The 25,135-nt window shown below is 48.0% G+C and overlaps 19 protein-coding genes across 19 annotated transcripts; 8 read left to right on the forward strand and 11 right to left on the reverse strand.

The window, feature by feature from the left end:
• Positions 1–163: 163 nt before the first annotated feature.
• NEDG_01830 (uncharacterized protein) lies at positions 164–418 on the reverse strand (the record flags this gene model as incomplete). The annotated part of the gene is made up of 1 exon (XM_067689248.1): positions 164–418. The coding sequence occupies one exon, from the start codon at positions 416–418 to the stop codon at positions 164–166; it is 255 nt and encodes an 84-aa protein (XP_067545048.1).
• Positions 419–484: 66 nt separating this feature from the next.
• On the reverse strand, positions 485–943 carry NEDG_01831 (uncharacterized protein; the record flags this gene model as incomplete). Its single annotated transcript, XM_067689249.1, has 1 exon — positions 485–943. One exon carries the CDS (start codon positions 941–943, stop codon positions 485–487), a length of 459 nt encoding a protein of 152 aa, XP_067545049.1.
• A 187-nt stretch (positions 944–1,130) lies between these two features.
• NEDG_01832 (uncharacterized protein) lies at positions 1,131–2,462 on the forward strand (the record flags this gene model as incomplete). The annotated part of the gene is made up of 1 exon (XM_067689250.1): positions 1,131–2,462. One exon carries the CDS (start codon positions 1,131–1,133, stop codon positions 2,460–2,462), a length of 1,332 nt encoding a protein of 443 aa, XP_067545050.1.
• An 86-nt stretch (positions 2,463–2,548) lies between these two features.
• On the forward strand, positions 2,549–3,109 carry NEDG_01833 (uncharacterized protein; the record flags this gene model as incomplete). The annotated part of the gene is made up of 1 exon (XM_067689251.1): positions 2,549–3,109. One exon carries the CDS (start codon positions 2,549–2,551, stop codon positions 3,107–3,109), a length of 561 nt encoding a protein of 186 aa, XP_067545051.1.
• A 224-nt stretch (positions 3,110–3,333) lies between these two features.
• NEDG_01834 (uncharacterized protein) lies at positions 3,334–3,642 on the forward strand (the record flags this gene model as incomplete). The annotated part of the gene is made up of 1 exon (XM_067689252.1): positions 3,334–3,642. The coding sequence occupies one exon, from the start codon at positions 3,334–3,336 to the stop codon at positions 3,640–3,642; it is 309 nt and encodes a 102-aa protein (XP_067545052.1).
• A 76-nt stretch (positions 3,643–3,718) lies between these two features.
• NEDG_01835 (uncharacterized protein) lies at positions 3,719–5,233 on the forward strand (the record flags this gene model as incomplete). Its single annotated transcript, XM_067689253.1, has 1 exon — positions 3,719–5,233. The coding sequence occupies one exon, from the start codon at positions 3,719–3,721 to the stop codon at positions 5,231–5,233; it is 1,515 nt and encodes a 504-aa protein (XP_067545053.1).
• Positions 5,234–5,372: 139 nt separating this feature from the next.
• On the forward strand, positions 5,373–6,056 carry NEDG_01836 (uncharacterized protein; the record flags this gene model as incomplete). Its single annotated transcript, XM_067689254.1, has 1 exon — positions 5,373–6,056. The coding sequence occupies one exon, from the start codon at positions 5,373–5,375 to the stop codon at positions 6,054–6,056; it is 684 nt and encodes a 227-aa protein (XP_067545054.1).
• A 5-nt stretch (positions 6,057–6,061) lies between these two features.
• NEDG_01837 (uncharacterized protein) lies at positions 6,062–6,958 on the reverse strand (the record flags this gene model as incomplete). The annotated part of the gene is made up of 1 exon (XM_067689255.1): positions 6,062–6,958. One exon carries the CDS (start codon positions 6,956–6,958, stop codon positions 6,062–6,064), a length of 897 nt encoding a protein of 298 aa, XP_067545055.1.
• Positions 6,959–7,099: 141 nt separating this feature from the next.
• Positions 7,100–8,245, reverse strand: NEDG_01838 (exopolyphosphatase; the record flags this gene model as incomplete). The annotated part of the gene is made up of 1 exon (XM_067689256.1): positions 7,100–8,245. The coding sequence occupies one exon, from the start codon at positions 8,243–8,245 to the stop codon at positions 7,100–7,102; it is 1,146 nt and encodes a 381-aa protein (XP_067545056.1).
• Positions 8,246–8,336: 91 nt separating this feature from the next.
• Positions 8,337–8,729, forward strand: NEDG_01839 (60S ribosomal eL33 domain-containing protein; the record flags this gene model as incomplete). Its single annotated transcript, XM_067689257.1, has 1 exon — positions 8,337–8,729. The coding sequence occupies one exon, from the start codon at positions 8,337–8,339 to the stop codon at positions 8,727–8,729; it is 393 nt and encodes a 130-aa protein (XP_067545057.1).
• A 72-nt stretch (positions 8,730–8,801) lies between these two features.
• On the reverse strand, positions 8,802–9,785 carry NEDG_01840 (macrophage erythroblast attacher; the record flags this gene model as incomplete). Its single annotated transcript, XM_067689258.1, has 1 exon — positions 8,802–9,785. One exon carries the CDS (start codon positions 9,783–9,785, stop codon positions 8,802–8,804), a length of 984 nt encoding a protein of 327 aa, XP_067545058.1.
• Positions 9,786–9,840: 55 nt separating this feature from the next.
• On the reverse strand, positions 9,841–10,431 carry NEDG_01841 (2S proteasome subunit beta 4; the record flags this gene model as incomplete). The annotated part of the gene is made up of 1 exon (XM_067689259.1): positions 9,841–10,431. One exon carries the CDS (start codon positions 10,429–10,431, stop codon positions 9,841–9,843), a length of 591 nt encoding a protein of 196 aa, XP_067545059.1.
• A 227-nt stretch (positions 10,432–10,658) lies between these two features.
• On the forward strand, positions 10,659–12,032 carry NEDG_01842 (uncharacterized protein; the record flags this gene model as incomplete). The annotated part of the gene is made up of 1 exon (XM_067689260.1): positions 10,659–12,032. The coding sequence occupies one exon, from the start codon at positions 10,659–10,661 to the stop codon at positions 12,030–12,032; it is 1,374 nt and encodes a 457-aa protein (XP_067545060.1).
• On the reverse strand, positions 12,026–14,101 carry NEDG_01843 (alpha,alpha-trehalase; the record flags this gene model as incomplete). The annotated part of the gene is made up of 1 exon (XM_067689261.1): positions 12,026–14,101. One exon carries the CDS (start codon positions 14,099–14,101, stop codon positions 12,026–12,028), a length of 2,076 nt encoding a protein of 691 aa, XP_067545061.1.
• A 94-nt stretch (positions 14,102–14,195) lies between these two features.
• Positions 14,196–16,727, reverse strand: NEDG_01844 (uncharacterized protein; the record flags this gene model as incomplete). The annotated part of the gene is made up of 1 exon (XM_067689262.1): positions 14,196–16,727. The coding sequence occupies one exon, from the start codon at positions 16,725–16,727 to the stop codon at positions 14,196–14,198; it is 2,532 nt and encodes an 843-aa protein (XP_067545062.1).
• A 121-nt stretch (positions 16,728–16,848) lies between these two features.
• On the reverse strand, positions 16,849–18,354 carry NEDG_01845 (uncharacterized protein; the record flags this gene model as incomplete). Its single annotated transcript, XM_067689263.1, has 1 exon — positions 16,849–18,354. One exon carries the CDS (start codon positions 18,352–18,354, stop codon positions 16,849–16,851), a length of 1,506 nt encoding a protein of 501 aa, XP_067545063.1.
• Positions 18,355–18,466: 112 nt separating this feature from the next.
• NEDG_01846 (DnaJ -like subfamily A member 5) lies at positions 18,467–19,804 on the forward strand (the record flags this gene model as incomplete). The annotated part of the gene is made up of 1 exon (XM_067689264.1): positions 18,467–19,804. The coding sequence occupies one exon, from the start codon at positions 18,467–18,469 to the stop codon at positions 19,802–19,804; it is 1,338 nt and encodes a 445-aa protein (XP_067545064.1).
• Positions 19,805–20,036: 232 nt separating this feature from the next.
• NEDG_01847 (uncharacterized protein) lies at positions 20,037–21,938 on the reverse strand (the record flags this gene model as incomplete). Its single annotated transcript, XM_067689265.1, has 1 exon — positions 20,037–21,938. The coding sequence occupies one exon, from the start codon at positions 21,936–21,938 to the stop codon at positions 20,037–20,039; it is 1,902 nt and encodes a 633-aa protein (XP_067545065.1).
• Positions 21,939–23,011: 1,073 nt separating this feature from the next.
• NEDG_01848 (uncharacterized protein) lies at positions 23,012–25,135 on the reverse strand (the record flags this gene model as incomplete). Its single annotated transcript, XM_067689266.1, has 1 exon — positions 23,012–25,135. A coding segment is annotated over one exon (2,124 nt), but the record flags the coding sequence as incomplete, so codon positions are not given.

A 25,135-nucleotide genomic window follows, 5' to 3' on the forward strand; every position in this document is an offset into this window, starting at 1 on the left:
GGCTCTACATAAATAAACCAACTCGTCTCTCTTGGCTTTGCACCATACCGCACTACCCCGAACACCCCGTACCACACCTGTCCCTTTATTTCTACTAGTACCACCCAACCTAGCCCGTGCACTAGCCCAAAGCAGTCCCAGGTGCCCCGTTGAAGGCAAGTCCTTAGAAGGTAATGATATCGTGATTTTCTTTCTTTAGAGGACCTCTGGGAACTGCTGCAACGATGCCTGCAACCTGCTTTGGGGAGGCTTCAATGAGCTTCTTGACCCCTTGAAAGGATACTGTGAGGGTTAGTGTAAAGAGAAGAAAAAGCATGCCTACACCAAAGATATCAACGGCATTGATGACATCATCCACTGGAGCTTCTTTTACGATGGCCCGTGCAGCGCCTAGTAGCATCAGTCCTATAAGCAGCATGCCTGTTCTCTGAATATCGTATAAATAGAAAGTTTGTAACAGTGTTTGGAGTGTTTCGGGTTAGTGCTAATGAATGAACAGCCGGTCTATAAGGACAAACACACAAATAGCAAAGAACACAGCAAGTGCTCCAAAGAAGATGAAGTCTTCTTTGTACTCGTTCTTTTGTCTTTTCTGGATGATTGCGTACGCTTTGGCCATTTCTCCCGTAATGGTTTCTTGGCCTTTTTTGATCTTGCAGAGCTTGCCATCTGATTCAGCAAGTTTTTTTGCAACGGTTGACGTTACAGCACACTGTCTTTTTATCTCTTCCTCCGTTCCTTGCAGCTCTTCAATGGCCTTGCTCCTCTTTTCAACGCTTTCCATGAGCGTGCGCTGCAACTCTGTTCTCAGAAGCATCTGCTCTTCGTCAGTGAAGGCTCCATGAGCAATCTTCCCAATAATTGCTGCCTTCTCCTTTTTCAGCCCCTCCCGTGAGAGCGTCTGCATCCGTTCCAGGAGATCTTTCACGCTTCTCTCATGCATTAATAATATGAAAAAAAGAGAGGCTATATGCTCTGTTCGGGCTGGTTTTTGGCAAACCATCCATGCACCAGGACAAAGAATGTTTGGGGTCTATTTTAGTGTTGACCGGTTTTTAGCTCGTATGTCTAAATATGGTAACCCCTAACAGTCACAGCATATAGTAAATTTATTTTGCAAAAAATGATCAATGAGAACATCCAAGAAGAAACCATGGATTTCCCCCATCTACACGTGCCTAGCACTCTGCCTGCTTGTACTAGCATCTATCTGCAATGCAAGCCACCCAACTGAGATGGAAAGCACCAGCATCGTTGAAAGCGGTGAAACAGTCCAAAACACACAAATCAAAACATCATTTGGATCTGTTGAAGCAAAAAATGATCGGCCAGTCAGCACAGATGAAAAGTTTTTAGATAGGCCACAAGATGACCCCGAACCAGACACTGTCTCTGAGCCAGACACTGCCCTAGGAAATGATGTCTCTGAACCCGAAACTGCCTTTGATGTTGTCTCTGAAGACGACACCGTCTTAGGCGATGTCCTAGAAGACAGCACAGTCCCCACACCCGTACCAGGGACCACATCTGTGAACATCTTTAAACGAAGGGACGTTTCAATAGTTCTTTTCACCATGGGCATGCACCTGGCCATTGTTCTAACGATTCTTTACTTTAAAAAGGACAACTACGAGGAGTACTGCAGCCTAATCAACCAGCTACCCCCGCATATCCAGGAAAGCACCCTTGGAACTATTGCCACAGGACTCTTTCAAAAAATACTGTTCGGGTTCTATACGCTAAACTCGGTCTACATGGTGCAAATGGAAAAGCCACAAAACCTGCCCTTCTTCTTTGCTAAGTTTTTCATTCTACCGACCGTTGTCCTTTTGCTAAGCTCTTTTTTCTTGATCAGCACTCTTGACACCCTTGCCTACTCCTATCTCATACAAGCCTGCATCCTTATCCTGTACGGGCTTGTTTCTCTCACGTTCTCAGTGATAGGCTGTGCAGCCACGCCAAATGAAAACGAGCACAGCAACTATATGCTCTCTTTCCTAACCGTCCTGAGAAAAAGCATCTTCCCAATGGCTGTCGCCCTTGTCAGTCTCCAGGCCATCCACCTGGCCGTTAACGTCCTCATGGGAGAGAAAGTAGCCCACATCTTCCTGCAAACGGGCACCTTTGCCCTCTTCTTCAGCTTGTACACCGGTCTTAACCAGAACATCCAGGCACTACTCTCCATAGGCCAAACGGACCTTGTTCCCAACCCCAAAACCACCTCCAAGTACGCGAAGAGACGCATGGCCCTCATACTCAACGTCATTCTTCTTGTCCTGGTTCTGGCTTCAGCCTACACCACCACCAACTACATCAAGGACCTGGTTCTTTCAACCGTTACCATAATCACCAACTTTGTTGTCAAACGCGCCAGTGTCTTCGGGTTAGTTACAGAATGGCTCAACAACGTCTCCTCCAAGGCTGAGAACATCGCTGTGGTGAGAGACATTATTTCAACCTAGCAATAAACCGCCCAAGCCCTAGCCTTTGTCCTGGCGCCCAAGGTATCTACGTGACCTTCAATTGTTTTTAGTTTATTTTTGGAACAATGGTACAGCCCCCAACTATGCGCACCAGCCCTCTCAGACGACTCATAACGGAATACAACCAGCTCACCAAGGACCCAGACTGTGGATGGTTCAAGATACTGCCCCTGGATGACTTCTGCCCCGTCACTGAAGGAAATACTCTCTTCATTTGCAAGTGGGAGATAGAAATATTCGGGTTTAAAGGAACCATATACGAGGGATACGTTCTAATGGCAGAAATACTTTTTCCTTCAGACTACCCCCTCTCCCCGCCAAAGGTCTCCTTCACCACCAAGATGTACCACCCAAACATCTATGAGGACGGCCGAGTCTGTATTTCCATTCTTCACACCGCCCAGACAGATCCGCACACGGATGAGCTAGACACTGAGCAGTGGACACCCGTTCTTTGTGTTAGAACCATCCTTCTTTCGATCATGCTTCTTTTGAACGAGCCAAACACAAGCTCTCCCGCCAACCTTGATGCTTCTATTCACTACAGAAACTCAAAAGATGAGTACGAAGCCTACGTTCGGGGGTCTCTCCAGGCACACGCTACCAAAGTCTCTATCGAGCATTAAGAATAAACAATATTTTGCTAGGAGACCAATGAAGGAGTTCACCAAGGCTCTTGAGGAGGAGTGCCGTCTTCTGAGCCAAAAAATAGTCAAACAGTCGATTAGTCTTTCCATGTCACAGACCCAAGAACACGTGGTTGACTTCATTGAAGAGCACGATACAGAGTACCTCCTCCAAATGATGCACCACCTAGAGAAAGCCGCAGCTCCCAAGAAAAAATAAAACCATGACGGAGGATCTAGCCACCAAGTACAGGGCCAGACTAAGCAATGTTATTAAGACGTTTGGCGACATCTTTGGATATGAAATTGAGGTTAAAGAGGACAAGATTGTTTTACGCTCTCTCTATGCCTTTGATGAAGAGGATAAGATCGTTCTGACTATGAAAGAAAACGGGGGAATACTTGTCGAGGCAAACGAGTTTCTCCGCAAGCTACAAAAAGAGAGGATCCTTTACCTCGACAAGGGCAGGTCTCTTGGTGCTTTTTTATCGGCAGTAACCCTCTCTCTTTTCGAGAAGAATACCTTCCAGTAATAAATTGGAGTAATAAGACTGTCGGTGGTCGGTGGTCTGTTCGGGCATCCATTTGTTCATTTTTTATTTAGCGGGGATGAAGCTTCAGGAGGTGATTGAAGAAGTCAAGGAGGAGATGCGAAGAAAAAACGGGAAGAGGGTTGATGCTCTCTTTACCGCCCACCTAAGAAACTCGCACAGCCACGAGTTGTGGAACATGTACCTCCAATACCTTCACCTGCAGTCAGAGACCAAAGAAACACTGAAAGAGGCAGTCGTCTACGCGTACCAGAAGACCCAGATGCACATTGCTAGCACTGACATAAAGATAAGGTACCTTGAAATGCTTATGGACACTGAAGAAAAAGATGCCGTTAAAGAGGCGTATGTGAAGATGCTTGAAATGCCTTTGCTAAAAATAGATACGCTGATTGAGCTGTACAGAAACTATGAAGTAACCCGAAACAAAGGACACGCTAAGAAAACAGCCAGCGAGCTCCTTCCCAAAGAAACCTCAGCTGCTTCTGAGTCCAGGGAAATAGCTTCAGTTCTTGGGGGCAAAGGCATCCGAAGCGAAACAATTGGGGTGCTGGTTGAGCACGTCACTAAGAAATACAAAATGATGCACCCAATGTACACCGAGGACTTGGTCATGTACGCACTGGACATGGCGCTTGAAATAGACCCTTCTTCCGTTCTTTTCACGATCTACAAAACACTCTTCCTTTCTCGTCCAGAGACTCTCATACATGCAGAGGTCCTGGTTAGTCCTCTAACCAAAAGCATTGCGGGCTCTCGGAGCAAGTCGGAGCGAACCATCAAGCTGGGAGAGTTCTTAGAGGACGCTTTGAAAAAAACCAGCCACTCGCTGGTCGTTCTCTCAGCCCTGACCTCCTACAAGCTTGATGAAGAGTTTGTGCTTAAAATGGCGCCTGCCCCAATTACCAAGCACAGTGAAGCCTTTTACACCGTCTTTTTCTCGGCTCTACTGAGACATCGGGACATTCTTGGGGTGAGGAAGTACCTGGTTCGCCTGGCTAAAGAGGGGAAGATCGGGCACAGCATCTACTGCCTGTGTGCTACAATTGAGGGGGTGGTTGGCAAAGAGGGCAAACATGCTGGGGGCATTCTTATCTCTGGGCTAAAGGCGTTTCTTAACAAGGAAGATGGTGGAAAGCCGCCCTATCTCTCAGCGAAGGAGAATGCGTACAGAATAGCCCTTGATGGCACTAAGCTTCTTATCTTCCTTGGCGATATTCAGAAAGCCAAGCTTCTAACTGACATGTACTGCAAGAGCACTGGGAGCAAAGAAGACTTCCCAAACAGTGCGCTGCAAGAACACTCGCCAAGGCTGGCCATTGCCAGGCACCAGGTTCTTTATGAGTCGGGGTTTTTAGCGGCAATTCCTCTTTTGAGCGAGCACAGCTTTAGGGAGGTTCACGACTTTCTCTGTCGGTGCTACAACATTGGCAAGCCTCCTGCTGTTATCAAAACACCTGAAACAGTGGCCCGGTTCCTTGAGACCCTTATGCCCATCCGAGAGAGCCACAACCTCTGCACGGGGGTGAACGTTGAAGAGTTCATCCAAATACTTTCACATGTAAAGGTGTAGTTTTTTAATAAACGGTACGGGTTTGAGTTTTTCGTTTTCGGGGTTTGCGGGGTTTCGTTTTCGGGGTTTCGTTTTCGAGGTTTTCGGGGTTTGCGAACCATTTTAGGGTTTCTTTGGTCGAAAACGTTTCAGGTAAACAATGCCGAGGAATAAGCCGGAGCCAGCAAAAGCAGGCTTCTCGATTGAGACAGAGAGCAGCTCCTCTTCAAGCAACGACACCCTTGAACTGCTCCAGAAAAAGAAGACGGCAACTGAAGATGAGTCTTTTGATATCATCCGAAGGGCGAACAAGGGCTTGGGGGGAACGCTAAAAACATCTGCAGACACCAGCAAGAGTCTCAAGCACCAGGGACACTCGCTTGAGACAGCAGCCTCCAAAAAAAAGAAGGTTCGCGACATAGTCACCCACTCTGAGGTCACTGTTCGCGACATAAAGCGGTCGGGCCACATCCTAGACTTTAGCAACAGTTTCTTTGACTCAATTGCCTGTCTGTTCAGTGCAGAGAGAAGGGAGAAAGCCCGGGTGGAGGCCCAGGCCAAGGAGGAAGAAGCCAAAGCTACCTCCCAGGAGAGCCACTCTACCGACGAAGACGTTGACAACCACTCTGAAATAGAGCAGCTGGAAGAATCAGACCCCGATGACGATGTTGACGCTGAGCTTGAAAAAACACTTGCAGGCCTCCAAGCGCTCAGGAAAGACGTTAAGTCGCAAACCCACCACATTAAAGCCCAAGCACACGCCACCAAAGAAATGGCCATTCTTGATAAGGACACAAACAAGCGAGCCAAAAGTCTGACCAAGAAAATCAAAAAGCTAGATTAGGGTGGCTACCCATTTATGTATGTCTCAAGAATGTCGCTTAATAGTTCTTTGGGAATGACAATGATGTCTCTTTTTTTCATTTCCCGAATAAACTCACTGTAGAGCATGTTTATGTCAACTACACCCTCAAGCACTTTTCTTTGGACAAACTGGTGGTATTGGCTCTGTGGCGTTTCAGGTCCATCTTTGTCTTTGGGCTGGCTGTGTGTTTCTATTCTGCTCTGCATCGTAGCTCTTATGTCTGTTTTTTCTATGCCCTCGTGAAGACGGAGAAGCATGTCTTTGGTGTTCCCAGTAGCTTTGGTGCAAATGATAGCTTTCATGCTTTCTTTGGTGTAAGGTTTGAAGTGGAGACCTTCTCTGCATTTTACATTGCTGATAAAGATGGTTTTAAAAACAAGCGAGGAAGGCTCCCTGGTGGTGGCCATCTTCTTTACCAGCGCATCTTTTTGTTTGAGGTAGCACCTCTCCTTGGTTTTGCCCTCAAACTCATCGACCACCAGAATGATTTTGTTGGAAATAGCTTTGTCTGACTCTGGGAAGAATCCTTTGTCCAGGAGCAGGTTGTAGTGGTACACCTCCACCCCCTCTTCTGCTAGTGTTTCGCTGAGCTCTTTCACAAGGTGGCTTTTCCCCGTCCCAGGCTTTCCGTGGATGTAAATGGTGCTTTGTCTTTGATCAAAGAGAAAATCAACCAAGCTATCCGTTTCTGGGTCTCTTCCAACTATGCCCCGGGCTTTTATACTCTCCCGAAGTGTTTCTTTGAAGGAATCTGTCCAGATGAATGGTGCGGGTTTTTGGGCAGGCTTTTGGGCAGTCCGTGGGGCAGGCTTTGGTCTGGCTTTAGGCCTGGGTCGTGCTTTGCGGGTAGTCTGTGCTGTGGCGGTGCAGTCTTCTGCCATGCAAAGAAAAATTCGTTTGTTTAAATAGGAGGCGAACCTGAGCCTTGGCCTCGGCCACAGCCGTGGTCTCGGCACCATCCCAAGCCATAGCCCAAACCATAGCCCAAACCATAGCCCAAATCATAGCCCGAACTAATTAGTTTATTGCTTTTCCAGATACTGGTAGATCTTTGGTGCTATAAGCTTTCTGCTGAGTAGCGGGTCTGTGCTGTACACTGTAAGCTCGGGGTCTCCATTTATCTGTCGGCTGTTGACTGCTCCCCCATCATACATTGTCACACTTGGAAAGTTGGCTCCTGGGTTCCCAAAAAGGAAAAATTCTCTAACGCCCTTGGTTTTTGAATTGATCAGGAAGAACTGGTGCTTCTTCTCCTCCACAAAGTGCTGGAGCGTTTTGAGAAACTTTTCCTTCCCGTCTCTCTGCACCCACGCATCCAGCCCGTACTTAACCGAAGACATCCCAAAAGTCTTCCCCTTGCCGCTCGGGGGGTAGTCAAAGGCCTTGTAGTCCATCTGCAGGATCAGGTCGCTTTCAATGTTGTCCTCGCACTGCTTGGCCTTTTTCAGGGAGGCGTAGAGAGCCTCGGCGCTGCTTTTTGGGATGTTGGTCATTTCAAGCAACTCATTGACGGCGATTGTGTCTACCTTGTGCGTTCTTTTGCTGAGGAAGCTTGTGTCTGTGACCACCGGAATGATCAGAAGCACCAAGTACCCGAACTCAATGGACAGGTCGACCATGTCGCTGCCCAGGAAGGTTTTGATGTAGTTGTAGATCAAAGAGCAGCACGAGCCAGCGTTCAAGTCAATGCAGAGCCCGCTAACGTTGTTGTACATGTCGCTTGCCTCGAGAATGGGGTGGTGGTCGATAATATGGTCGACTGTAAAGTTTTTCTGGGTCAGCAGCTCAGTGCATGGAAAGTTGTGGTCAATGAGGGTAGCAGTTATCTCCTTTTCTGAAAATTTGATGGTTTTGCCGCCCCGAACAAAGACCCACCCCTCCGGATGCTTCTCCAAAAACACCAGGTCCTCCACGGACACATCCATCACCTCCAGGACCTTGAGAAGGTCTTTTTTGCAGCTAAATATCTTTTTGGACATGTTAACCACAGGCACCCGATTAAGAACCACCCCAAGCACGTGCGACCCAATGAAAGAGTCCTGGTCGCACGAAGGGTTCCCCATAACTATGCTGACGCTTTTTTCTTCTAGCTTGGTTACGTAAATGCTCTTCAGCTTCTGAGAAAAAGAAGACTTGGCTAGGACCTCTTTGAACTGTGTATACTCCATCTTTTTTTCCACGGTCTTCTGTATATAAAAGGTATGGTCAAGTGTTTCATTTGTGGCCAGTAATTTATTTTAAAATATTTTACACCCTGCAATGAACGTAGAAGTAGTTCCAAAGACAGACAACGAGTACAAAAGCATGGTTGAGGCAAGAAACAGAGTCTCAATTCCAGCCACCTTCATCTCTTTCAAGAGGTCACAAAGAACCACCCATCCTCGATACGCCCTTATTAGAATAGACGAGGTTACGTCAAAAGAGCAGGCTGAGAAGTATATTGGCAATGCGGTAGAGATGTACATCCCAAAAACCAAAGTGCAACAAAACGGTTTTAAAGAAAGAACAGTTACTGGATACATCCACAGAGTCCACGGTAACTCAGGCGTTCTCCGTGCACGTTTTGAGAAGAACCTCTGCCCAAAGTTCATTGGATCCTTTGTATACGTTAAGATGTACAAGGCCAACCCAAACTACTTCCAAAAGGACTAAATAAATATTCGTGTCTGGGTGTTCGGGTCAAGGTCGGGGTCAAGGTCAAGGTAGTGTGGGCTAGTTGGAGCGCTAAACAAAGTAGCACCGTCGGTAGACCTTGGTAAACTGGGTGTTGCTAGGCACTAGGCTGGTGCTGGCTAGGGAGAGAGAGGATGCAGCATAGACCTCGCCGTGTTTGTTCGCAAAAACAACGGAGTCCTCGGGAATGAGCAGCTTGGTCTTGGTGCAGAGCAGCCGGGTGGTACTTCGCATGCTTTTTGGGAGGTTGTTGGCAAGGCACGAGACACTTGGCGTGCACCCCGGGCAGAAGGTGTCTTCAGCTTCTCTGCACGCTGACGTAATGAACCCTGAGACTCCAAGAGCCACTCTTCGGTAGAGCATACACTCTTGTTTTTTCAGGGTTATTTTGGCTATTTCCGTGGTGAGCGTGGCCATAACTCTAGCTTCGGTGCACTCGTCCGCGAGCTTCCTGAACGACTCAGAGTCCGGGGAGAGAACCAGCAAAAGAAGATACTTTGGAGCAATCAGGTCTCTGTGCTTCCTGCAGAGCCCCAGAGCCTCTTCTTTCTTGGCCAGGGTGCAGAGGCTTGAAAACTGGATGCAGACGTAGGCTCTTTGGATCAGCTCTTCTATTTCAGGGGGGGCCTGGGGGAGGGGGGGCCGGTCTAGGTCGGGGTCTGTTCGGGCTAGGATTCTTTGGCTGTGCATTTTTGAGTCCTGGTATGGGGCGATGTCAATCAGCTCCTGGAGGTGCAGCTCTTGTCTTATTAGAGCCGCTGTTCGGATGAACCCTTTTCTTCCAAGGTAGTCGATGACTTGGAGCACCACCTCGTTTTCTTTGATTTGCTCTTCTTTCAGGTGCTCCTGTTCTATTTGGGCCTCTATTTCAAGAGACTCTTTTTCCTTGCGGTGGAGGTAGTTGATGAGTGCCTCTATTCTTCCGGGAAGGGCTGGGAGGGGTGTTTCCAGAAGGGTCAGGGCAAACTTTTGTGAGGAGAGGTATGAGGACCTGACAAGCCTGTGCAGCCTCTCTTGGTTGCTTGTGCCATCCATAAACAAACACTAATTCATTCCTTTATTTCAGGCTCGGGTGCATCCGTCTGAGCCGTTACTGGCACTGGATCTGTGGCAGTTCGCGAATGCCGTCACGTGATATAACGCAGAAGTGGAGGCCGCCGTAGTTAATGACCATCCGTTTCTTGACGCCTTCGTATATGTCTGTGATGTGGGCAATAACCTCTTCTTCCGTTAGGTCTGGCCGGTATTTAAGGTCCATCCCGCTGAGGAAGAAGTGGGCCGCGTACCCCGTGGCCATGTACTTAGCTGAGGACGTAGCACCGTACTGGTCGATGAGAAACAAGCACCCCTCCCCTTCAGAGACGCCGCCAACGATCGACATTGTTTGAACGGGGTCTTTTCTGAGCTTGGTGTAGATGTGGTTCTGAAGCACGCTGGTGAAGGTCTTCTCGGTAATAAGAAGACTGTTGGCCAGCTCTTCGTACTTCAGGGCCTCAACAACGTACTGGATGGTTCGCTCGCAGTCACCTTGGTTTCCTGCCGAGATGACTGCTGTTTTATCGGTTATCTTGGTGTATCGTATATGGTCTGATTTTGTTACCAACACGTTGTTTCTGAAGAGAGTGTCTGAAGCAAGAACGACAAAGTTCCTTGTGGCTACGCCAAACAATGCATCCTCCATTATACACAAAAATTCAAATTGTAAATGGTTCGAAGTTTCGAAGTTTCGGGGTGCTCGGGGTGTTCCGGGCGTGCTCGGGGTGTTCGAAGTTTCGGGCTGTTCTGGGCGTGCTCGGGGTGTTCGAAGTTTTGGGGTTGAGACATTGGGGCATCACTGAGCACAGCCCGTTGCTATAGCTATAAACCAATAAAGAATAAAGCGTGGTGTCGGCGCACATAACAAACACAATGCAGGCACAAACCAAGGGCGGCATAAAGAATAGGGTGGCGACACTGGCTATTGGCTCGGTTATACTCCTTTCTGTGATATCCAACGTCCCAAGAGAGGAAAATAAGTGCCCAGCCATCCTAAAAACAGTAGTTGACTATGCTTTTGGCATATGCTCGCACACAAACGAAGTTATTGGCACAGTTTCTATCCTGGGGCTTGCTTTCCTGGTTGGCAGTTCCATGCTGAAGGGAGTGCTTGTTCTGGTGCTTCTGCTCAACTCTGAGAACTTGCCGCTGCTTCTTTCGCACGACTCCTTTGTTGTGCTCCTAAGTACTGTCATCCACGCCACCGATATGTGGTGGCTCTCGGTGTTTCTGCCCTCCCTCTCCCCGCTAGCGTATGGGAGCGTGCTCTGTGTCTGTTTGAAGAAGCGGTCGCTTCTTCCCCTGGCTTTAGCCTTCGCGCTGGCGTGCACTCTGTACAGCATCCCTGAAATCCAAAAGGACGACACTCCGCTGATGTCTTCAGACGTTCTTTACCTCAATAGCAAGGGCCTAATGGTCTCTCCAGGCAGCGGGGTGTACCACCAGTCCGAGGATGGCAAGTACGGAAGCGGGAGCCAAACACTGTTCGGGGTGGGGGAGAAGCATGGGTGGAGAGTGGTGGTTGACGAGCTTGGGGGCAACCCTCCCCCCTCCGTGGTTCTAACCAGCGGGCAGGTCGTTCATTTGCAGCACCTTGGGACCCAGTGCTTTCTCCAAACCTTTGACGTTGCCTCTCCCCTAACAATCACCAACCAGGAGGTATCCTGTGTGCCCGGGACTAACCCGAACACCAAATTCATGCTTGTTTCCAGGAGCGGTGCCCCCTCCCTTGGGAAGAGCATTCTGGCCGATGAGTCGTTCTTTGTCAAGCACCTGGAAACAGGCGTTTTTGTAACAATGCTTAAAAGAAGGCGAGAAGAAGGCTTTGAGGTAAACGGCGAGAAAGAAACGGGGAAGGATGTGTTTCGGGGGCCGGTGGGTTCGCTTTGGCGCTCTGTGCCCCCGAAAAAGACCAGCTTCCGCGCTCTTATCCAGGGCACCTCAGCAACCCGGATACTTGCCCGGGTCCAGAAGTACCTGAAGATAATGGGCACGGGCCCTGCAAACGGGTACATCTCCAGAATCTCAACCCTCTTTATGACCTTCTTTGCAATGGCGTGTTTTAGAGCGCTTTCCAATGCTCAGGTTCGGGTCGAAATTCTTTCGCATCTCTTTGATTTTGCGATTGCTTATCTGTTTCGGGGCAGCAAAACCTGGCTTTTCTGCTCCGCAGGGATTACCGGGCTCAGACACGGCCTGGACCTCCACGAGGTAGCAGCGTCCCTTTGGAAGAAGCCTTTTTATTGAGCTGAATAAACCTGTTTGCCCAGAGATATGCGCGCATAGAGCTCTCTCCGGCCCTCTTCTTTCAGAAGGGCCTGGGCAACAAGCCAGGAGCTGTTTGTCCATCCAAAACCCTCTCGCGGCACATACTGGATGTCCGTTCCAATGTTCCCGTACTCAACCGCCACCTTGTGCGTTTCTTTTTCAAGGTTGTACTTTTCAGTGACTGTCCCGTTATACTGTGCAAAGATCCTCCCAATCATTGTGCACCACTTCAGCGCCAGTGTCCTGGCGTACTTTATCTCCCCGTAGTTTGAGAGCCCGATCCACGCAAGTATCTGGTGCGGCGCCCAGCCATAGGGGTGGTCCCACTGCCTCTGCATGTCGCCTTTCTGGAGGACGCAGCTCTTCTGGCTCCCTGTAAAGATGCCCCCCGCCCCCACCAGGTCCTGGATCGTTTTCAGGAGAACTTCAACCTTCTCTGCATCGGCGGCCCTACTAAAAAGCGGGTAAAGAGAAGTTGCTCCCCTGTAGCTGCTAAGACCCTGGGTGTCTTCGTTGTAGTCGTAAAAGCACGTTCCGTCCCAGAGGACCGTGTTGATGGCCGCCTGTCTTTTTTCTGAAGTCGTTCGAATTGACTCTACCTCCCGGTAGCGAAGAATGTCCCTCTCCATTTTGTAGAGCAGCGAGTTTAGGTCAACTGTGTAAAGACTGCCTGCAATCCCATCCACCCGCTTTGACGTGTCGTGCCCGCTTTCTCGAACTGCCCGGTCGTGTTGGAGGTATTGCTCAAATTCCAGCGAAGCCACTTCTCCGCGGTTGTACTTTTCAACGTACTGCTGCAGCTCTGCCTCTGTCCAGGCCTCTGCCCCTTCAACGTACCTTCTGACTGCTGAAAAAAAGTGGCCTTCCTCCGTTTCCATTGGAACCCCCTTTCCCCCGGGCAGGTGCTTGGTTAGACCCAGCTCGGCGCTGTACCCGCGCTGGAAGTACTGGTACTCCTTTACCATGGCATCCACGCACTCTTCAATCCATGTTTGGTGCGTTTCTCTTTCTTTGGAGGTAAGCTGCTCCACTATCTCATCAACAAGGGTGGAGAAAAGAGGGGGGTTCCCCCGGAAGAGGTAGTAGCTTCTGTTGGCATTGAGAATCTTTCCGTATGATACAATCTGGTACCTAAGGTTTTCGGCAATGCACATGGCCTCTGCTAGCTCTCCGCTGTGAATGAGCCCCTTGGCTATGAAGTAGGAGTCCCAGCCGTACATTTCATTGAACCGCCCTCCCGGCACGTAGAACGGGCAGGGTCCTTCTCCCTCAATCACCGCGCTGCTTCTTTGGATGATTGGGTTGTGCCAGCTTCCCAGGCGCTCTGACCTAACCGACAGCTGTGGGTCTTTTTCTTCCATCTTGAAGTGTCTCATTGAAAGGGTGAGAAGCCCCGGCGATGTGTCGCAGAGCACTTCTCTTGACTCAAGGGTGTCGCCAAAGTAAACCCCGCCCAGCGAGTTTCTGTCCATGCTTACCTTAATGACCTTGACCCTGAACCCCTCGCTGCCCAGCACTGCTTCCAGGCCTTTGTAGTATGTACAGGCAGCCCTGTCCTGGAAGGGAACGTAGAGGTAGTACTCCACCCTCTTGATTTTGGTGTCTATCAGTGCAAGTTTGAGCCCGTCCTTGTTCAGCACCCTTTTCAGGTTCTTCCAAAAACACGTCTTTATCAGCCTGGTCAGCCGGCTCATTGGGTCCTCGTTTATTCGGTCCTCCGGGATGATGATTGTTCTTAGGTTAATGTCTGCCATGGCCAGCTCTTGCAGAAGCGTTGAAATCGTGTAGTTCCCTTCTATCCAGGCACGGTTTCCATCGCTTGCCTCAAGAAGGTATCTTTTGGGGCCCGAGTCATCGACTGTAATGGTCATGTTTTTGGTGGTATCTTCCTGGTCCAGGAGACTCTGGATGGTGTGCTGGATGTTGCAGAGAAACTCTCTTGGCGCTGCTTTGGTAAGCGCCGTGTTTCGTCTGGTTTTTCCTGCCTTATCCTCTTTTTCGTGAATAACTGTCTTTCGTCGCCCCTTGCCTGGCTGCATTTCTTGCATGGTCAAAAAACATCCTTGAAATTTGTACTTAGTGAAAGAAGCGGCTGTTTATTTTGCCAAAGCTAAGATTCACCATGCTTGCCTCTATGTTCTTTCAAAAATATCCATAGCTTTTCCGGTTATCAAGACTGTAGCTGTTCCTAGTCCCAAGCTTTCTCCGTGGTGCCCGTGGACTTGGCTGGGGCGTGCCTGGGGCGTAGCTGGAGGGTCTTCCCCCGCTAAAGCTGGAGGGTCTTCCCTTAATAAAGTCGGAGGGTTTCCCGCCTGACTCCATACCTCTCAGGGCCACCGTCGAGCTTGACCCCCCGCCAATTCCCTGCGACCACGATGAATAGCAGCTAGATGAGGCCCGGGATGGCGCTCTGTCAGCGTTTCTTCTGATGATTTCATCCAAATCATCGCAAGTGAGACCGTTGTTCTCCTCCTCAGTAAGCGACTTATTGGGTTGAAGATGGGTGTTGAGTAAGGTGCACAGAGTGCTCTGGCTCCACCCACTGGTATTTGTGCCATTCCGCCTGGCCAAATCAGCTACGCGGGCCAGTATTTTCATATCTGAGAAAAAATTGCACTCCTTGACAATCATGTCTTGGTAAATTCTCTTGTCGTGCTGATCTTTGGTGTCTGCATGCCGGCTTAAGAGCACCTTAACTCTTCTGTGGAATGCCAGGCTGTTAATAAGCAACATCTGGTTTTTCTTGATGTATTTTGCATTGGCAGTTTTCTTACGTTGCTTCTCGCTAGTCTTTGAGCTAGTATACAGGCTACTTTCTGAGCCGGAGGATTCAGGTTGGGCGCCTATGCCCCGGTCCGAGTTTTTGGGGTGGTATATGCCAAGGGAGTCTTTAACCCGGGAGCAGATGCTGTTGTAGACCGGGTCTGTTGTAGTTTCTTGTTTTGGGAACATGGTGCCCGTTACCATCTTGGCGATGAAGTTTTGCTTGGCTACTGGCTTGGGAAGGTGTTTGACTATGGTTTTGGTGATTTTTTCTCCTTCCTGCATGATATACGATTCAATTGCCTCCTCTCTGTCCTCCAGGCTAACATGGTAGGTTGGGTTCAGCCAGTATTTCGTGGCCTGGTTGATTTCACTGATGTATATGCTCGAAAGGCCCCTCCCAAGCCCCGTACGAAACTCTTCAATGTACTTAAAGGCTTTCCTCTTCTTGCACTGGAAGGAAAAGATGGTAATGAGCTTGTATGACATAATAGAGGCAAAGTAGGTGGGCAGGTCTGTTAGGGTACAGGGCGAAATTTTAAGCATGTTGCAAAGAATGGCCTCCGCGTCTGACTCTAGACCGTGGGCCCTGATCCGGTACTGGAGGTTAATGGCCTGCTTTAGCATATTGCTGCTGATCGTGGCCTTTATGATGTAAGGGCGCTTTATTTGGCTGTCCCCGTACTTCTGGTTAAGATAGATCAAAAAATCTTCAATGGTTTTGGCCCTGAAAAGAACTTCGGAAATGTTGTTTTCCACTTCGCCAAAGTACTTTCCCGTGACCCTGCACGCCTGGGCGTGGTACACTTCGATTTTTCGCACCATCGTTAATTTGTGTTCTTTGATCTCCATAATTGCTGTTGTTAAGTTGCTGATTTTCCTTCTGGCAAACGATATTGCTTGTTTGCACTTTTTCTTGACCTGTGGCGCCAAATTGGTCCCGGTTACCGTAATCATGGGCGTTGTTTCATAATTTCCGTGGCCATCGTCAAGTTTGGCGGCCTTTTGAAACTCTTTAATGCCCTCAAAAACACTCCCCGTCGCTCCAAAAGTGCTTAGGGCCTGGTTAATGAGCTTCTTGAGCTTTTTGACGTGCTTGTTGTCGCCTTCAATGTATCTCGGGCACTCCCAAAGCAGATTGTTGATTGAGTCCATCTCTGCAGTTAGAAAAAAGATAATGCATTTGATGCAATTGTGAACCATGCCCACATATTTTTCAAGGACTGTTGCCATGCTTTCCCGGTATATCAGAGACGCCGCCTCCTCCATTAGGTCAAGAAACGCACAGCAGTCATCAACTGTGTACGCAGACGCTATTGCTACGTAGTCACAAATATGGTCAACAATAACCACCATGTTGGTCAGGTGGTCCAGTCTGGCTTGTGACCGTTTATCTTGGCTCATACTGTCGCTGTTCGATAAGATTGCTGCTTCGGCGTTGACGCGGTTCTTGAACCACTCTTTGAAGCCGTTTATGTGTTTTTTGTTGATTTCAATATCTTCCTCAAGGGTTTCTCTTGGCACGTTGTTGAAGTCGCTGAAATTCGTGTTGTTCCTCCGAATTGCTATACCAAGCTCATCCAGTGATGTGCTGGGAGGCTTCTGGTCTTGGCTGTGCATAGACTCTTTACGAAAACCGTCGTTGTATGCTTTTGAGGTCGACCTCTTTGGCCTTGGGGTGCATGGCGGCTTGCTGTGCCATGACGCTGTTCGGGTTGGTCTTTGGTAGCCACCTCCTGGTGTACGCATGCCTACATCCTCCAAATCTTCCTCTTCGCCTGAGAAAATGAACTTGCAGAACACGGAGCTGATAGCTCCTTCAAGCACTTGGAACGTCTTCTCGGTGTTGGTTGAGGCTATAGAAAGCATCATCAGAATAAACTCTAAAAGGATCAAGAATTGTTTTGACATAGAATGAACATTTTATTGGAAATATATAGCTTTTACCTCCAACTAACCCCTGTAGTTCGGGGCGTTGTTTCAAACTTTTTCGGTGCACTGGCACAGGTCTGGTAAACCTTTTGGCAAAGTATTATGCCTGCATTTTTTTCACTAAATGGAAAAAATGATTTTCTTTGCTAATAAGTTCGGTCAGCGCCTTTGGCATGGCATAGTACTCCTTCTGTTGGTGGATAAGCGTTAAAATAAGCAGTTTAACGCTTTTCAGCTTCTTTTCAGGTGTAAGATTGTTCGGGGCTAAAATGTATCCATTTCCAAAATTTAGTTGGCGGATCATGTAAAAAACGCTGGCACTGCAGCTGCCAAATGTGCTCAGGGTCGCAACTATTTGTTCGAGAAGAGAGCTGCACACCTCTTCTCCCGTGGCAGGTTGCCCCGCTACACTGGGTCCACACCCTGAAAGGGCGCTACTAAAGATGCCTGCTAGCTCGTTCAGAAGAACCTCTACTCTGCTGGTGTTGAGCAGTGTAAAGACACTCTGCTTGGTTTCTAGCTCGGGGGTGTCCTTACAGAACCAAACCAGGCTGTTCAGATTTTTCACAACCCGGCTGCTCCGCTTTAGGCGGGTTTGCTTTGGCGCAGGCCCTGAAAACTGAGTGAATAAGCTAGTCACACACATCTGGACCATTCCGCCTGTTTTCCGAGACTGTGTCTGCGGTTGGCCAATGAGGTTGAAAATATCATTGGCGCAGAAGCTATTGGCAGCCATAACTCCCCGGCACAGCTTATATAGCTCCCGTTTGCTAAAAGAGAAGACCTTCTTGTCAAGCAAAAACGCAAACAGCCCCTTTAGCTGCCTAGTCAGCTTTGGAACGGCCTGGTGCATGGCATTCATGTATTCTTGTGTCGACCCGTGGCAGCGCTGAATAAGCTGCTCATAAATGTCTGTTTCGGGCAGGTGCTGGTTTATATATCTTCTTACCACAGAGGAGAAGTCTTGGTCATTCCTAAGACAGCATTGGCAGATTCTTTTCTCAATCAGGTTCTTATCAATAACAACATGTGCGTTTAGCTCGGCAATGTACTGGATCTCTGTGTTGATGATTTTTTCAAGCGGCACAAGCATGGAAACGACCATCGTGTGCGCCTTAAGCACCCATGCCTCTTTCTGGAAGGCCGAGTCTTGTTTTTGCTGGCTGTTTAGGTGGCTGTGCAGCGCTTGCTCGAGCTGGTGCTTTAGCTTGGCCATGCTCTGTGTTTCGGCACCCCCCGGCCTTCTCTGGCTGAATCTTTTGTTTCTGTGCGCCTGGCTGGCGGAAATAACCTCCAACGCTTCCTCCTCGTTCTCTGAGAAGCTGTTCGGGGTCTCTGCTCCCCCCAGGTTCCCGGCCAGCATCCCCTCCCCCCAAACTAACTGTGTTCGGGCTATTCTTCCAGCAAGCACCCGATCTACCTCGCTATCGGCTCTTTCCCTTCTGGGGGCTGGAGAGTCCGTTGTTGGGCTGAGGCAGGCGGGGCACCGTGGCTGGCTCTTTAAAGCCTCGGCCTGCTCCTCCTCGGCTGATGAACTGTCCGCCACATGCACCGCGGCAAGCCAAACAGCATAAAAGCCTAATCTCCACTGTACCAGCTTAAACATTGTAAATTTAAAATCCTATCTCTTTTATGGATCAGAAGCATTGCCCAGTGTTCGGGATGTGTCGGCCACAGCCTGGCAGCCTACTTCACTGGCAGAAATAATTTTGTTTGCCATGGGACAAGCAAGCTCAATAGCGCTGCGAACAAGAAAAAGGACACCATACGAGATTCTTGAAGTGTCTGAAGCATCAACCATGGAAGAAATAACCAAAGCCTACAAAAAGCTTGCTATCAAATACCACCCAGACTCCTACGCTGGAAGAGAGCAGAGCATAGGCCCGGAGGTGTTCTCGGAAATAAACAACGCATACGACGAACTCAAAAGAACACACGGGACACGAAGAGGGTCTGTAGCGCCGCCCATTAAGAAAGAAGAGCCAGACTTTAACATTTACGCGTGCATAGAAGAAGCAAAGAAGATAAAAAAGATTGGCGAGGGAGACTACATGAAAATCAACATGCTCTTTGACGAAATTGCGCAAATAGAGAAGATTACCAAAGGACGGCTCCACAAAGCGCCCTCATTTGGATACGCAAAGGGGAGCCCCAAGCTATTCTACGACTTCTATGCCAGGTTTATTACGATAAGACACTTTAATGTTACCCCGTATGACTTCTACATCCATTACGACAATCTTACTAGAAACGGAAAGAGAGATATTGATGCCCAAGTGAAAGAGCGCATCAATGCCAAAAGACTGGAGTACTCATCCAGGGTGCAAGAGCTAGCAAAAACCATCCACGGCAAAGACCCGCGAATGGCTCCGGCACAAAAAAAGACAACCACTCTGAACAACATCAAACCAAAAATTACCCGAAATGGACAGGAAATGAAAGAGGTGCGAGGACTAACCCCAGAAGAGAAAGAAGCCCTGAAAAAAGAGTATCAGCAACACCGCACAGAAGAGAAACCTCTGTCGCCATCTACATCCCCCAGGGCGTTCGAAGAGCCCGAAAGCCGGGACCTCTACCTCTGTGAGCTATGCAAGAAATCGTTCAAGAGTCTCAACCAGCTGGGAAACCACACCAAGTCCAAGAAGCACCGGGAAAAAATCGAAGAGCTGTCCGCCGAGGACCTAGAAAAGCTTATCAAGGCGATGGAAGAACATACAATAGAAGGGAACGTACCAGAGCCAATCCAAGAGAAGCAAAAGAGCTCTTTGCCTGATGAGCAGCCTCTTCCCATAAACAACACAGAGCAAGAGCACGTAGGTAAGAGTCATCCCTCAGAAGAAAGCAAAAAGGATGAAACGCCCCCGACAAAACCACCACAAAAAGCCACAAAAAAGCCTATGGGCAAGACAGCCCCCAAGCGGAAGGAAAAGCAACAAGAGCCGCGGGTAGGGTCTTCTTTTGCTCTTTCCTGTGCAAAGTGCAAAGAGGTATTTGAAACAAGAAACCAGCTATTTATGCACCTCAAGGAGAGCGGACATAGCGCGCCTCTTAAATAGAGACTGGTCTGTCTTGGCGCCTCTATAGATTAAAACAGTATTTGGAATGTGTTTGAAAGGGTTGGGCAAAAGAAAAACTGTTTTAAATGTGTTATTTGGGTGCTAGGGCTGGGACTGGGGCTGGGTTCTGGGCTAGGTTTGGGCTGAACTGGGGCTCTGACAAACACAAAGGATCTGCTGTTCGGATGTGTAGCCATCAGAGCACTACCATTCTTTTTCATAAATAGACTCGCTACTCGTGCTCGCTGTCATACAACCCAAGACTATATGATACAACGGGATCATAATCAACAACTGGGTTGGAGGGGGATGTTCTTATCACCAGGTTCTCCTCCTCGCCTCCCGCCAAATAATATCGCGGTTTGGATAGCTTGCTCTCTTGTTTCACCATGTATTTCTGCTTGGGAGTCCGTCTTAGGGTGTAAGAGGTCCCAGGAAAGCAAATGGGGGTTAGCGAGGTTCGGGCCTGGAAATACAGCTCGGACAAACAGATGTTGCAGATGCTATAGTTCCACGCCGTGAAAAAGCACACCAGCATCTGGACATCTTTCTGGGTAGCCATTGTGAAGAATGGCTTCTTGCAGGAAAGGCATGCATGGGGCCTTACCACCATGTCTTCATCTTCAGGAGAGAACAGCAGTGGCCTGGTTTGAGCTATTTTCTTGGCCAAATCTACAGACGCTGGGCACCAGTTCTGGCCTAAAGCCCCACTGACCCAGTCTGGGTATAGAGTAGCTGGTATATAGAGTATGAAATTGTTGGGGTTATTATTGGGGTCTGAGACAACACAGAGTGCCTTGTCAACCCGAACTAGCTGAAGGTCTGGAGAGTTGCACAAAACGAAATCCGTCTTTTTAAGCCAGTTATGGACCCTGAACTGGCTTGCTACGTGCATGTTGAATGATAGTACACCCTTCATAACAAGCCCTACCCAATTGGCAAAAGCTTTGACCAGCCGGATGGTTAAAAACGTTTCTTCAATCCGAAACTCAGCAATAACTATCTTTACCGACAACTTCTTCTCAGGGACAGTGGGTGGGCGGAAATCAGCAAGAGAATTGACATCTTCCAGCCGGTCAAACCAGATAAAAAGCTTCTCAATGACATAGACGCTATTGTATGTGCGTTTTAACTTGTCGCAGAGCAACTTGGGGATGCTAAGACACTTCCACCCTTTGTTAGCTATCCCATGAAGAACCTTCTGGGACAAAGCTACGTGTTCGAGTGAAAACCCTATTGAAAGACTATCCTGAACCCGCCCGCTTTCAAGCATTTCGCAGTCCATATGTCTTAACCTAGGCAGGCATTCAAGGCTTACCTCCAATAGGTTTCTGCACTGCAGCATGTCCATAAACCCAAGCGTTTCTATGGTTGAAGAACCTCTTACCACCAGTGCTAAATCACACTCTCGGAAGTCGTTATGGGCAAACATCCACCCGATGTCATCCCCGTTCATACCAACCAGGGACACCTTCTGAACAACAATCCTAGCAAAGATGCTATCCAATGCACAGCATCCCACAGCTAGACCCCCCACAACTCGCAGACTGTTGGCATAAACATTCCCAAAGCCTGTGAAAAGCTTGGCAAGCATATCCTTGCTAACCCTGGGGCTACTTAAATCAGACTGCCGGGCATCCCCACTCCTTTTGGTTATAATCCCCAAACTAGTAAACACCATGCCATCAACCAGCTTCTTTGGAATCTCAGCGAGTGTGGCCTTATAAAGCCGGATGTCGTGTCCTGCTTTGCCCTGTGCTCTTAGAATGTGTTTCTGCGTTCCTATTGTAATCGTACACAGTTCTGCTCCACAACTTTTGAAAAAGGCAACAGTCTCGGCAGTATATGGCGAAACTATGTGCGCATATGTGTCAGGTTGTGCAATTAGGTCGGTGCCCCCAAGGGCCTGGGTGCTTTCAGCGTCAAAACACCTAACCAAGATAGCCCCAATGAAGATCTCTATACACAACATCAAAAGGGGGTCCCTGCTGTGCCTTTTTCTGTTTGGAATACACCCGGGCTGAGGGGGTGTTGTAGTTGTTGTAGTATTTCCCTCCTGCCAAACCTCTGCCTTAGATACACATACGCCATGGTCTGCAAATGTGTCTCCCCTGCTGACCTTATATGCGTCCATAAAGTTAGATTGCTGCAGACTTTTATAGTTTTATGTTTATGTGGTGATGAGATGTTATTTGATCTTGCATATGCTGGCTGAATCTCGTGATTACAGGCTCGGATTTGAAACTAGTATTGCCCGAATGTATATGGCTAGAACCCCAAGCACGCCGCCAAACTGAAATACAGTGTAAAACAAGACAATATTCAAATACACCGACTTATATATGCCGCCCCCACCCAAAATAGCACTGCACCCTATCCTAATGTGAAGAAATTACGTCTATCATACAGATCCATTAAAACCTCTTTCAGCACTCTCCCACAGTCGTTAGCAACCCATGTAGCTTAATTTATTAGTACACATATGCAAAGGGGGGCACTGATAAATTTAATAACCCGTTACATGGTCTTAAAGTAACCACACTAACCCGCGGTTAATGCTGGTGTTAGTATTCACGAACTAGCCCAAACGACTAACTATTGGAATGCTGGCCAAAGAAAGCACCGAAACCGTGATCTAATAATTGTTGATATGCACATCCGTTGATGGGCGAATATTTTATCTATGGTATCTGAACGCACTAACCCGATCATTGTTAAGCAACATCCTATACATCCAGCTACCAACACTAACAATGGGTCATTTTTATTTTTCGGTAGCCTTTGGATATTTTAGAACATATACCGCCAGATGCCAAACCTAGAGAACGGTGTCTTGTGGTCATGGCTGGTTATGCGCTGGAACCATTCCCCTTTGTATTCGGTCTCTCCATCCTAACCCAAACACAAATAACACATTAAAGCATGGTTGCAGTGGTCTGTGAGCGAGTAAGAAGGGTGTTTATTCCAACATAGATCTAGCCTCTATACGAGCATTAGGGGCTAGTAGCAATATTGATATTGGTGGTAACCTTAAGTGCTACCAATGCCCCTGCTATCCACCGCCTCTTATGTCAAAATATCACAAAAGACGGAGTGAAAACCTTCTCAGCAACTATATCACATCGTGATAACACAACCCATACTCCCAATCAAGAAACAAGGACCATACTGGCATTGCTGGCCGATCCCTTAGTTCTATGCTGTCTTTCAGGTACGCCATATGTTGCTCAGAGCTTTGTACCAGAGTATAGAAACCCGAACACATACCAACACAATGCAAGGTATTACCAACATATCTTGATAAGAAGTCTTTTTCCAACACTTGACAATCTTGGTGTTAGATAACCAGCGACAAAACCTGCTCCACACTCCCAACTTAAACACACTGTCATTGGGGAACTTGTCCTGATCCAGCCGGTCTATGCTACCAACCGCTGGGGCTACACCCATAAACTCTATTGCCAGATACTTCTTGATCAGGTACGTCTTTAGCAAGTACTTGTTAATAGGTGCCGTAACAACCTTCATCTGTGTTTTGGATGCTTGGGTGAGTAGTATGACTGCGTCGGGTGTTACGTCCCCCCTACACATAGGACAGGAGATAGTCTGAGGGGATGTTGTCTCTGCTTGGTAGTCTGTACTGATTTTAAACAGACTAGAGAAACACTCAAAACAGACACTGTGCCCGCAATCAAACAGACTAACCAGAGGTGCTTTGCTTTCCACCTTCCAGTCATCTTCCGTGTTTTGGCAAACTGGACATGTGAAGACTGACTCTATGCCCTGGGTGTTCTTTGGAAGAGTCTTGGCTGCTTTTGTGGTTAGACTAGCAAATATGTCTCCATTGCTCCACGTCTTGTAACTAGTAACTGGAATGAGATAGACCAAACTGCTGCCTTTTGGTTTTCGGGTAAATTCGGACAAGCTAGATGTTCTCGGGTTGAGCTCCCATCTGTGGGTGAGTGTGGCCTCTTTCCCCCCAACTTTTAGCTCTTGTAGCGTCTGGATTGGACACTTCCAGTCTTTCTTGGCTTGGATGCGTGGCAAGAGATCTTCCGAGTTAGATACATTGACACTTATCGCTTTAACCTTCATAAAGCTCAGATCTATCCATCTCAGAAAAAGCTCTACCTCTTTGGCCCCTAGCTTAACCTCGGGCTTAAAAGAAAGCGTTAGTTCGGTTGTGTTTGTGTTATAGAAGAGGTCTTCTGTGCAGGGGTTTAGGCTACTATCTATTTCGGAACCTTTTATGCCTTCTATGCCTTCTATGCCTTCTATGCCTTCTATGTCTTCTATATAGAGCTTCACCGTATTCAGTTGGCGGAACCTGGTGTAGTCCTTACCCATCCAGAAGAGTTTGAAAATGTTCATTGGTAGAGTAAGATGTTCTAGAGGGGAGGACGTTAGCAAAGATAACAAACTCCCCATTCCGTTTTCTTCAAGATCAAAGTGTCCATCACCCAGGTTTCTAAGCACTATATAATCTATCAGGCCAATCTTCATAAAGTTGCTGCCGTAGGGTATCCTAAAGGATCTGAGATGGGGCAGATCAATCAGGGATAGAGATATCTTGTTTGTTCTGTACATATACGTGTTAATTGTCAGGTTTTCTATCCAGCTAAGGCTTGTTATGTTGCACTTTCTTACTGTAAGGTTTATATAGTGCAAAAACACAGCTAACTGTAAAAAGAAATTAATCACACTCTCGGATACATTATCAAACACAAGGTTCACCACAAAGTAACCTTTCTGGGTGTAACGTGTCCTCCTGCCAAAATCTACTGTAGGGATGTTAGAAATCTCAACCGTTTCTGCTACTAGGTTTTCTATGTTTGCTATTAGTAAAACAAACTTCTTTCCTCTGGAGCTTGGTGCATCGTCAGTCGAGAAAATGCAGATTTTTTTGAACGAGATCCCCATTAAATGTAGGGGGATGTCCAATTCTTCAGCAGTATACTTGCTTAGGTCTATGTTAATACAGGCAACAGTCGTTAGAGTGTCTGTTAGCTGCTGAACATCTTGACACCCTAAATGCCGCTCTAACTCCGGGTTTGACTTGGACAAAAATCTGATGAGCCTGTGGAAGCCCCCTAGAATGATAGCCTCTATCCGTTTCTGCTCTTCAACGTTGGTGTTATTAGCGCCGAGCGCCTGTTCGCTGTGTTGCATTTGCGGGTTGGCTTGGGATGGTTCGGCAGTCTCTTCCTTGCCAATAGCATTTAAGCCGCCAACCAACAAAAAGACTAGCAAACCAAGCACTAATCCAAGTTTTGGAAGGTTTCTTCTTAGAGACACATTACTTTGTTTTCCCGTTTGCATTTGCTCCGTTAT

This window comes from Nematocida displodere (genome assembly GCF_001642395.1).
Source record: "Nematocida displodere strain JUm2807 chromosome Unknown 8, whole genome shotgun sequence".
Lineage (NCBI taxonomy): Eukaryota > Fungi > Microsporidia > Nematocida > Nematocida displodere.